Source organism: Hesperophylax consimilis, chromosome 22 (assembly GCF_061612785.1).
Source record: "Hesperophylax consimilis isolate HC1 chromosome 22, BYU_Hcon_1.0, whole genome shotgun sequence".
NCBI lineage: Eukaryota > Metazoa > Arthropoda > Insecta > Trichoptera > Limnephilidae > Hesperophylax > Hesperophylax consimilis.
The window spans coordinates 20,566,029-20,578,042 of record NC_142857.1 but is presented as its reverse complement, the minus strand read 5'-3'; the positions used below and the strand labels follow the sequence as shown (position 1 = coordinate 20,578,042).

The following is a 12,014-nucleotide window of genomic DNA, read 5'->3' as shown; positions in this document are numbered from 1 at the left end:
TATTCCCTTTACACCTCATATATTCGCCCACACCTGGAACACTGTACACCGATCTGGACTCCTTTATACCAAGCCCATATCAAAAGAATAGAAAGAATTAAAAATAAATTTTAAACACATAAATTATAAACTAAACTTACACTAAAAGGAATTAGCGCAACACGGCATAACACCCCCAAAACAAATAAAAAAAATAAACTTACACTTCTCAAATTATACCGAATCCATTAAATTTCATAATTTTAACTCCCTCCAAACACGACGTCTAATTTTTGATGAAATCTTATTGTTTAAAATCCTAAATAATGGTCTGGACTCACCAGAACTTACCAATTTAATAAATCTTCATATTACGTCTAGATCAACCCGACAATCTGATTTATTTTATCTACCCTCGTGTAGAACAAACATTCGAAAAAATTCCCCAATTGTATATGTGCACAATATAATACAAAATTTTGCAGCATTGAAATTTTTGGTAATAACCTAAAGAAATATCGATATGAAGTAATGCGTACAATCGATTATTAATATGAGACTATGATATGTATCGGGAGCATCTCCTATCCTCTTCCTCTCCCCTTCCTTTAACACCAAATTAATTTTAAGATATTAAAACTTCATTTCCAATGAACTTTAGCATAAGAAACTTCTGTGGCTTGACTTCAGTTAACTTGTATATTTATATCTATCATTGTATATTATGTAAAAGCTGTTTGTTTCTTACAAAATAAATAAATAATGATTTATTTTTTTTGGAATAACTTTATTGAGTAAAACCTCAAATTGTAATATTAAATTATTGAAGACGATATTAGCGATTTCTAAACGAAAATCTGAAACAGAAAAATCTCTCTGGTAGAGCGGTGCCCCGGCAAGGCAAGGGTTGGGTTCGAGTCCTAGATGTGACCGTATTCCTTTCTGATTTTTCTGTTTCAGATTTTCGTTTAGAAATCGCTAATAACAGAACAGAAAACGATGTCACCACTGACTGGAAATTTAAGCAAAGAATTGCACCGACATCACATTTCTTGTGTTTTCTGTTGGTGTTTTTTTTTTAATGTGAAACTGCACAAGAGTCCCAACTGCTCTCAACCATCTGGAGCCAGCATCCCCAATTGAGGTATTTTGTGAGGCTGAAGGTAGTGGGAAGAACCTGACTATTCAGATTTGATCACCAAATAAGGCCAAAGCCATTTCAAGCAACGTTTCAGTGACCTGACACCAGGACAATACTGAGAGTATCTTCACACTGGAAAGTGTAAAATATACTATTTATTATTTTTAAATAAGTAAATTGTGAAATAACACAAATTAATCAAATAAAATTTACTTTAAGTTAAGAATTTAAGCTTGCTAGTCGAGACCATACAGGCCATCAAAATTGTATAATTATTTGGCTAATACTGCTAATAATGAACTCTGATATAACTACTCCCACAGTCAATATATCTGTATAATAAAAAAGGTTTAGAAATAAGGTGCATAACAGAAACACTGAATAAATACATAGAAATTAATTATTTATTTAAAAAATCATGTTAACAAAACATTCAATTCACATAATGAATGATTACGAATCATTCTTCATTTTCTTGGATTTCTTTTTAATTTGAGTATCGTCTGTGGTTTGCTTTCTCTTATTTGATTTGTTATCATCACTGTCGATAGTTTGTTCTCCGATATCATCAACGTCAATATTAGCCTCCAGCAAGTTACTGAAGGAGATTACTTCAAGTCCCTCTGAAGAGGCCTGTGCCCTCAGTTCCTTGGCTTCTTTCTTGGATATCTCTTTCTTTACTCTCTTCATGGATTTCTTGTGTTTATTATCTTTGGAATGTTCCTCATCTGAGCCATCCCCGTTTGCCATGGATCCATTCTGTTTTTGCTTAAGCTTCTTTTTCTTTTCTTTTTTAGTCAATGGTTTAGTTTCCGTGTCACTATCTGTGTTGCTATCATGTCCAGAGTCTGTGGATTCCTTTTGTTCTACCTTTTTGATTGTCTGCACTTGCTTATTTTTTATCTTTTCTAACCCTGACAACTGGCAGAATTTGAAATAGTCGGATGTATTTTTCAACTTGATGCACTGTCTGCACTCCTGAACAACAGGTTTCAACTGTTCCCAAGACATACTCTCAACTGATTCTTTTACAGAGGAATGATAATTCTTTATTGTGCTAAATAGTTTCATGAGGACTGCGAAAAACCTTTCATTTACTTCTTTATTATTTTTGAAGCTGGTTAAAACAAGTTCTGATAATTTCTCTTCAATTGGTTTAAGTTTAGCTGAAATTTCTTGAGCACTCTCGGTTCTTAAGTTACGTTTCAAATTTTTGTAAAATAAGTTAATCATTTCTAAGCCTTCATTTTTCCTAAACTGGCGGACGCCATCTGCAAAAGAATGTTGGAGAATAATGGGTAGTATTTGCCAGTTCCCTTCCCAAGTGAGCTGAAGGACTTCATGGAACAATATGACCGGAAGAAGACACTCTCTCTTGGTGAAGAATGTGGCCAGAGATTCCTTGTATAATTCTACAACGGGACAAGGTTTATATTTCTTCTTTTTCTTACTGGGCGTTTCAGTCGGTTTGATTTTTTGCGAGCAACGAACTACAAATGTACTACATTTGGACACAACATCGCCTAAAGCTTGAAACACAAACTGCGTTCGGTTGCCTCGGTTGGTGATGGCCTGAAGATACTCTGCTAGCAACTCGGTGGTGACTCCTTCGGTTGACGAGAAAGATTTCACCGATGTGAGGCACTTGAGGCATTTCCTAACCTTGGCTTCCAGGGCTTGCTGATTTGAATCTTTTATACTGAACTCTAAGCATCTTGACAGGGGAGAAAGCATTCCTAGACATAACTCCATGGAAGGTTCCTTTTCCAGATAAATGTCAATAAGATCCAGGACTCTGGTCCTGAAATCCATCAACACTTTGTCATTCTTCTTGTCCTTGCGGGTCTTCTTCCCCTTGGACTGTTTCAACAGTTTGAATGCACTAGACAGAGCTTTGTCTAATTCTTTTCCTTCCTCCTCACCAATGTTATCGGCATCTATGCTCTCGGTATCAGTTTCCGGCAGTGCAGAACCTAGGGCCTTCTGAACAGCCATTCTCAGTTGGTCTGTGACTGTAGTGTTGTCAACATCCTCATCCCCGGAAGACTCATCATCTTCATTGAAGGTTTCATCTTGAGCATCTTCACCATCTTCACTATCGGCATCTCCATTCATCATTTCCTCTTCATCTGAGCCACTGTCAGATCCCTCTTCGTCCGACTGATCTCCATGGTGAGACAAAGGATTGACATCGCTGTCTGGATCTAGTACGGAAACGATCTGTCCGATGGCTGAGGGGGTCAGATACTCGCACAAAAGTCTGAAGACGCACTGAACTACACTCCTCAAGAGGAACGAATCTCTGGAGAGGAAGTTTAAAAAGACATCCACTAATACTTCAATCCATTCAGGTTCTTCATCCACGATATCTCCTTCTTTAGTTTCAACTATCTTCTTCTTCCCTCCTTTGCGATCCTTGATGTAATGATCGTAGCAACTCTGGACTTCTTGGAGCGAACTGGCGGCCATCTCTTCACTCATAACATCAGCAAACAGGAAGAGCCCGCTGTGTAATGACAAGATCTGGAACACTGTGTTTGCTTTAGAGCTGTCACTGCTCGAGGAAGATACCAGTTTCTTGGTGAACTTTCTCATGGCCTTCCAGCTCTCCAATGTTTTTGGAGAAATGGGTTTGGTGAGCCTTCTGAGGTTGGCTTCGTCAGAAAGGTATTCATCCGTATAGTCCACAAGAGAGGAGAGAACCTTCAGGAGGGTTTCTAGTTTGGGAAGGGTGAAGTTCAGACAGCGGAAGAAACACTTCTTGACAGCAGCTGTGAAGGAGAGAAGCAAATTAAAATTATGAAAATGAATTGTAAAATGGAAATAATCCTAACTTAAAATGAAATGATTATGTGTGATTGAGGAAAGTCTCAAATTTACAAAAAATAATAATATATAAATACCTGCAAGTTCAGAGCTGACGCTGGCCGACTCATTATCTCCAGAAGTCTTGAAGACGCTAACCCTCAGAAGGAATTGCATCTTCTTGATCCTCCACTTGATATTATCTGCGGTGGCCTTGTGGTTCACCAGGTGAGTGAACATCTCTGCCGCCCGCAGTCTTTCTGTGTTGGTCCATGCTCTCTCTGTCCTGTTCATCTGAACTTTCCTGCTCTCGTTGGCGATGACCTGCTTCAGAATATCTGCAAATTCTTTAACACCCTCAGCGTTCATCTCTTCAGTTAGAGACTTGATCACCTTTGAATTGGTGATTTCTCCAAACATAATGTCACCTGGATAAAAGAGCAGCTTTTTCAAAACTTCTAATGAAACCTGTTTGTCGATAGATTCCTTCTTGACGGTGTCAATGAGAGTGTCAAACACATCTTTGGCTTTCAATATGACCTTCCTTCCATCATTTTCCTCTTCATCTTCATACCTTTGCTGTTTTCCTCGGTATTTCTTCATTTTTCCACCGGCGGATTTGAAACCCTTGAACCATTCTAATATGTTTGGGATGAACATGTCGCTGAACAGATGAGGGATTTGGTTAGAATGCTCGGTGATGTTTTTCAGTATGGCGTCGAGGATTGTCAGGGCAATAATGGATCTGTTTTGGTTGCGGAGACTGAGTTTAGTCTCCAGACCGGTTTGCCAAAATAAGACTAGGTGCTCAGATTTGGAGAGTTCTTTGCCGAATGTTTCATAGATTGGGTGGTTGACAGAAGGGAAGTCTGGGGCATTCTGAGAACAAAACATAAGAATTCAAATATAACACAAGACAGAAAATTCTTATTATTAATAGGCAAAAAAAAGCAAGATCAAATGCACAAAGTGTAGCATAAAATTTAAAGGCATCGACCCTTCCGGTAATAATTCTACATGGTGGTATTTTCACACAATCACCACAAATAACTTAAATGGAATATACATAAAACAACATTATTTGTTTTGATTTAACACTACTTACCATCAACTTATCGCAGATGATGGTTACAGTCTCCGGGCAGAAGATGGCCGTCAGCCCCATCTTCTTCTTGATGATCTTCTTGGTGAGGGCGGGGAACTTTCCCCCCAGAGCCAACAGACAATACAGCGAGTCCAGGGACTGCTCCAGTAGTGGTTTGGACAGCGCCTCCTTCAGATGCGGCCACAGTTTTTCTGTTACGTCTTCCTCGGAGCTCTGGAAATGGGACACACTATTTAGATATCGGAATTCAATCAATTTGAACACTGAAATGTCTCAGTGTTCAAATCTCTGTCATTGAAATATTGATTTGCAATGGCTTCAGTGTGAGACATTTGTAAATAGTATAAAAAAAAGTCGCTATCCACTTCTGTCCGCTTAATTCTTCTAAACTATAAAAGTGAATTTGATAGTATTTCCACTATCATGTAGAAAATTTCTTCGGGAAGGTATATACATATATATAATACATGCATATTATATTTATGGAAAGTATAGAAAAGCCTCCGAGTAACGCCAGGTACACGTCAGCTAGTTTTTAATAAGTACTTGTGCTGAAAGTATGTAGATATGGGTAGAAAGAAAAATTTACCACAGAAACTGTAATGCTTAGATGTTCTGTTTGTTCCAGTCGTCCTTAAAGTCTAAAGAAAGAGCTAAGATTTACAAAAAGTAGAGAAGACGGCTCTTACAAAACATCGCTTAGCACATTCTAATCTTCAGTCGAGATGAAAGTAGTTCCGTCGTCCTTTTAACTAAAACTTTTTAGAGTTGTTATGCAGTTACGCAACACACATCACAAAGACATTTCAATGTCACATTCAACCGCAGCCGATGGCTGTAGGTCGACAAAGTGGTGGTATAGATATGGATGTTCACAACATCAAACAAAGTGGAACCACTTTTTTCACTTTGTGTCTCATCTAAATATATACATCTATGCCGAGCACTGTAACAGACGTGGCCAATTCTCCCTTTACCCATTTAAAATACTGCATCATTTATTTTAAGCTAATATTTTCAACTACAGCTAAGGGGTCAAAGATAAAATGGTGATAGACATTTTTTTATTAATAATAGACAGTTTAAAACTTTGTCATTGCAATTGAACCAATTCTTGTAACCAAATGGTTCAGGCAAGAATGTTTGGTTATAAAAAGTTTTTCAAAATTTGTGACAACTGTTTCACCATCCAAAAGCGTAGCCAAAAAGTTTAAGTCAGAGGTTCCCAAACTTTTTTGTGTTGTAGACCCCTTGCCATGTTTTTCTGTTTTTGGTAGACCCCCTACTTACCTGATATTGATTTTTTGTAAATGTCTAACTGTAGTGAAGTTTAGTGTTAAAAACTTAAAGTGAAAACTCATGTTCAGTTTTATACATTTATTAATTGAATTTAAATTAAAACTACTCAAAATAAAAATTTGTATCTGTTTTATAAAATAAACGTAACATAAATTTAAACTAAGCAATAAGTAAATGTTTTTAGTGGGAAGGAGGAACCTGATGCTTTAATAATAAATTATCAACATTTGGCGTCAATTTTGTAAGGTTTAATCTTAAGTCTCCTCGGCTAATGATGTCCAGTCTGTTTCTTTTTTTTCGTTAGAATAGTAACAGCGCTGAACCCCCTTTCCACTAGGTATGACGATGGAAAGGAAATTAAAAATTTCCTCGCTTTATTCCTTAATACGGGATAAGTAACGGGTATGTTTTTTTGCAGCCAGAAGTGCTGATATCCGTGCTTAAACTGAACCTTAAGTTCTTCGTTTGTACTTATTTTAGTCAGTTCCTCTTGTTTTATGACATTCGTTTCTTCTATGTCACCATTATCATCATCATCACTTTTGGCTCTACAACCCCTGGTGGGTCTTGGCCTCCTCAAGAGTCTTCCTCCACTCATCTCGGTTCCGCGCCAGCTCTCTCCAGTTTCGAAGCTCCAAGGCAGGCAAATCTTTGAGGACGTTGTCGCTCCATCTTAACCTTGGTGTTGGCCTTCCCAGGCTCCTTCTCCCTATCGGTTTTGAGCTCAGCAGGGACTATGGTTCTTGATGCTCGGTCATTCTCTCCACATGACCTAGCCACCAAAGTCTTCCCAGTTTTATGAATTTTGTGACGTTTAGCTCCTTAAACAGAGTATAGAACTCATTGTTAAAACGTCTGCGCCAAAATCCATTTTCTAGAACCGGTCCGAAGATGCGCCTCAAAATTTTCCTTTCAAAAACGTCCAGTGCTCGCTCATTCTTCTTAATTAGAACCCACGTCTCGGCTGCGTACGTAAGCACTGGTCTAATTAGTGTTTTGTACACTAATACCTTGGTGGTATATTTTTTCTATGTCGCCATATGGGTTAATTATCCACGGTGGTATTACCATAGTCAAAACATCCTCAAACCTAGTTTCAAAATCTGAATAGAGGGCATTTAGATGTTAAACGTAGGTTGAAGCGTCGTCTTCCTGGCAGTTTGTCTGTGACAAATTGGGGAACTGGGAAAATGCGCCCCGTCCAATATTTTGCTTTATTAGTTTAACTCTGGCAAGAAACGCTGATAAGATGGACTTAGTTTTAATCAAATTTAGACTGTCGCCTTGTAACTGCAAATTAACCATATGAAATTTTGTAAACAAATCTGTTAAATAGGCGATGTCTGTTTTCCACTTCATTAAATTGTCTTTTAAAACTATATCTTTAGTATCCAAAAATTCTAAAATTGTCTCAAAAAGTGCAAAAAATCTTGTCAAACATAAGCCTTTCGACAGCCAGCGTACTTCAGTGTGAAGGAGTAATTGATGAAAGTGTTCGTCATTTTCTTCACACAACTGCGCAAATAACCGCGTATTCAACGCGTTGCTTCGGATTCGGTTTACTGCATCGATGACTAATTGAAGAGATTCATGTAATCTAACACTCAAATTTTTAACAGCTAAATGTTGTCGATGTATGACACAATGTATTGCTAACACCCCTGGCACATTTTATTTTAAATAGCTTATAAATCCACGATAACGTCCAACCATGGCAGGTGCTCCATCTGTAGCTACTGACATTATATTTGAAAAAAGGATTGCTTTTTCAATGAAGTAATCCTTCAAAACATGAAATATTGATTCACCTTTAGTATCGGTTAAGTGTAAGTAAATAGGTACTATCAGTGTATGTTGAGATCCACTATCGTGGACCCCCATTTTCATTTCACGGACCCCCAATTTTTTTTTTCGCTTACGTAGACTCCTTGCAGGTTGTCATAGACCCCTGGGGGTCGATATAGACCACTTTGGGAATCACTGGTTTAAGTTTAAAACATATTGACCAATTTTAATGGTGTTATATACACTAAATGAAACTTTTAATTTAATGTGAATACAGCAAAAGAGGTTCAGCATTTTCCGACCATCTGGAGCCAGTGCGACTATGGCATCCCCAATTGGGATGCGTTGTGGGTCTTAAGAAAAGGGGAGGAAGATTGAAAAGTACCAGGCTATTTAGATGTGGTCACCAAACATGGTTAAATTCATTTCAAGCAATGTTTCGATTCTGAAATGGTAGTCTTTCACCAGGGCAATACTCTGAAATTGACTGAATGAAACTTACGGTATCAACAAAGTCCACGATGAAAGAGTAAGCAACGAGACCCAGGTAGGCCTTTCTGTTGGCGGCGGTGAGCAGCGCGCTGATCAGCTCGCCCTGCTCCTCCGCCGATGAGCGGAGGAATAGCCCGGAGCGCAGCACGGCACCGCAGGTCAACACGTGGCCCGTGCATAGCTCACCTGTCTCCTGTGGAAATAAACAAATTGAAAATGTAACAATTAATGCAATATATATAAATAAAATTGTAAATGTTCGTTTGTTCAAAATTTTAAAACTCCACAAGTTCTTTCTTCACTGATTGCTATAAAATTTTGACACAAACATAGACATATGAATATTAGTAGACCTGCCCTAAGTGATTAAAAGTGTATTATTCCCACTCCCCATACCGGTTCCATTGGAGCCGGCTGTGCTCGCGTATGGCCTCAAGTGAATTTAGAAAACGTGACGTCATCATTCTTGTGCGAACTATGGTCGAGGCATCATCGGTTCATTTTACGAAATAACACGGCAAAATGTTGACTTGTGCTATGAAAACTTGTAAAAATAGATGTGAAAAAGAGAATAAACCCAATTGTCGTATTACATTCCATATATTATAAGCATATTCACATCGTATAATATGGATCAGTTGTAGAAACATATACTATCACATCGAGATACGTCTGGACGCGAAACACAAAGCTGGTTGGTTGCTGGGAAGTAAATTATGAACATTTATAAAAGTGTCTTAACTAAATACGTAAACGAAATATTCGACTCTGAAAATAGAAGAAATTTATTTTGCCGAATTTGGACTTCGCAAATTTGTTCATAACGTGACGAGTAATTTGCGCTCCCATGTAAAAATGTGTATTCATTCAAAAGCAGATTTTACTTTTAAGAACTAAATGGTGATATTATAATGCGAGATGCCTATTTACAAGTCAGATTGATTTATTGACGAATCACAGTCAGCTTTCCTCTCTGCGTCCCGCAACTCTTGTTTTAACCCCTCGTCCTTAACTTCTCGTCTATTAATATTCATATGTCTGTGGACACAAAGTTGCATTCGAATGCGCTTGTGTTTTTATATACCTATGTTATTTAGGGTTCCATGATATATCAACACAATGACAATTCAACACACTTTTAAAAAGTTATATAAAATCATGGAAAGTGATGAATGCATATCCCTGCCAAATGTGATTAATTTGGCAGGGATATGCACTAAAATTCTATTATCACTGGTTTCGATTTTTTCTCTCTCGTCAAGTTTTAATTTCACTAAGTTTTGGCTTTTACAACGGTATTTATATGGTAGGAGAATACTTGTTTTTAAATGTTTTAAGAAACATACTAATTGAAATCAAGATGGTCAATTTGATGGAAAATAAAATAATTTTAATTATTAATTCCAAGATAGTATATTCTCATTCGCCTTTTTCATTTCATTCCATTTTTTTTGTTTAAAATGTTGAATGAATTTACGAAAGGTTTCACATTTTTCGATGGTGGTAGAGCGTTCTTGTGAGATTTGACTGACAGTTTCTTTAAATTGACTGAGGTCCTGCTTTAATGCGTTTGTATCGAATATTGTTGCCTTTCTGGCCATTTCGGCTTTCAGCAAGTCTTTGAGAAGTCTTGTGACGTCGATATGGTCAGAAGTAAGTGGTGGTAATTTGTTAAGATCACGGGCCACAAACGTTGGGTTGGGTCTGTTTCATGGTCTTTATGATAACTTGTAATGTTTTTGATGTTTTGCCGTCGCCCTTTCTGGTGATGCAACGGCCCGGAACGGATTCTAATAGCAGGCATTTGGCACTTTCAATTTCGTCCTTTTGGAAACTTGTCTAATTCCGCTGCACGCTTCATATGCAAAAAAATATAAATAGCACTTGGTTTCAACTTAATTACTACAAGAAATAACTATTTATGTGGTGGGAGATGATAAAAGATGTATTAAAGTTACATTTTTCATAATCAAAGTTAAGTTTGAAAGTTAGGAAATATGCAAAAAATTATTAAAATAACCCGAACTATACCCTATAAACCTATTTTGTGCCATTAATGTATATGTTTACTTAAACTTGTCTCCATTAGATAGAGAAGTTATTATCAAGTGTTGTTTTTTTTAAAGAGCTTGGAGCAGTGGAATTTGACAAGTTTACGCAAAGTGTTTTAATTAAATGTGTCTAACAATGTCCCACTTCTGTATATTTACTAAAATTAATGTTTGTTGGAATTCCGATGGGGACTTTGTTTACCCGGTTTAATAAAATAAGCAGATTGCAAATAGTAGTAAATGTTTACATACGCCTTTAGACTGTCCGCCAACTTGTAGTTCCTTGTTGAGAACCTTCAGTAGGGAGGTAATTGTGATGGTAGGCTGGTTGTTGAGGTACACAGTGAGAGCAGTGAAGAAGCCCTGCCTGGCGCTGGGCCTGTTGGTGGCAATGCCTCTTATTAAACGGTTCAAGGCATAAGCCGCCTCTTTTTCAGACTGAAAACAATTTTACAGTATAAAAATACAACCTATAAACAATATAATGTTATAATTCGTTTGATTGTAGGTAATGATACAACCATACACTAAAATATATAAAATTGAAACAAAAAAGACGATTTTTCAACAGGATTTCTGTTAAAATTGACAACACCGCACAAAACACATGGCGAAACTAACCTCTTCTGCAGCATTGTTCGTGAACAAATAGCCCAGTAGTTTAACGCCGCCATTTATTCTCGTCGATTCATTATTGTTGGCTAATTGTGTGAAAGAATCTAACACTGTGGCTTTGATGGAATGCTTTTTCTCTCCCTTTTTTACTTCTATTTCCTCACCAGGAATAATTTCCTCTTCAACTTCAACAGCCATGTTTCAATTTGACATTCTTCACTTTTCATAGATTTTATGACATGTGCAATTCATCTATGGTAATTTTTCATGGAAGTGCTGCCAGTAGCCAGTATTAATCGTTCAGGGGTATGTTGTACTCTATTTAATAAAATACCTTTAAGCCCTCTGGTAGACTGCTGCGAGTTATCTGCTGGTTGCAAACATACATCTACGAAGGGTGGCAAACATACATTTTTCAAAAAGCAAGTGGTGGGTGGTTTATTTATGAGCAACTGTCACCCCCTGACAAAATGGAAATTAATTTGATAAAAATTGCATAAAATCTTGTTCAAAATAATAAGGTGGCTTTATTTTCAATCTATTAGCTTCTATATTGTATATAAAATATATTTTAATAAATTATGTAGTAAAATCGCACAGGTAACAAAATAATTCATATTTCATACAATGATGAACAACTATCTCATTTGAAGCTTAGATAAATTTATTTGTAGCTAGTTTCATATCGTGAAGGGTAATTTTATTTTAAGAATGCCTTTTTGTATTGTTCTGAAAAAATATT

General features: G+C 37.0%; 1 protein-coding gene across 1 annotated transcript; it reads right to left on the bottom strand.

Moving 5' to 3' along the window:
* Positions 1 to 1,520: 1,520 nt before the first annotated feature.
* On the bottom strand, positions 1,521 to 11,497 carry Mybbp1A (MYB binding protein 1a). The gene is made up of 6 exons (XM_089645557.1): positions 11,279 to 11,497; positions 10,910 to 11,095; positions 8,617 to 8,799; positions 5,031 to 5,243; positions 4,024 to 4,804; positions 1,521 to 3,891 (listed from the first exon to the last, which is right to left on the bottom strand). The coding sequence occupies exons 1-6, from the start codon at positions 11,468 to 11,470 to the stop codon at positions 1,574 to 1,576; spliced, it is 3,873 nt and encodes a 1,290-aa protein (XP_089501683.1). The 5' UTR covers positions 11,471 to 11,497; the 3' UTR covers positions 1,521 to 1,573.
* Positions 11,498 to 12,014: the final 517 nt, after the last annotated feature.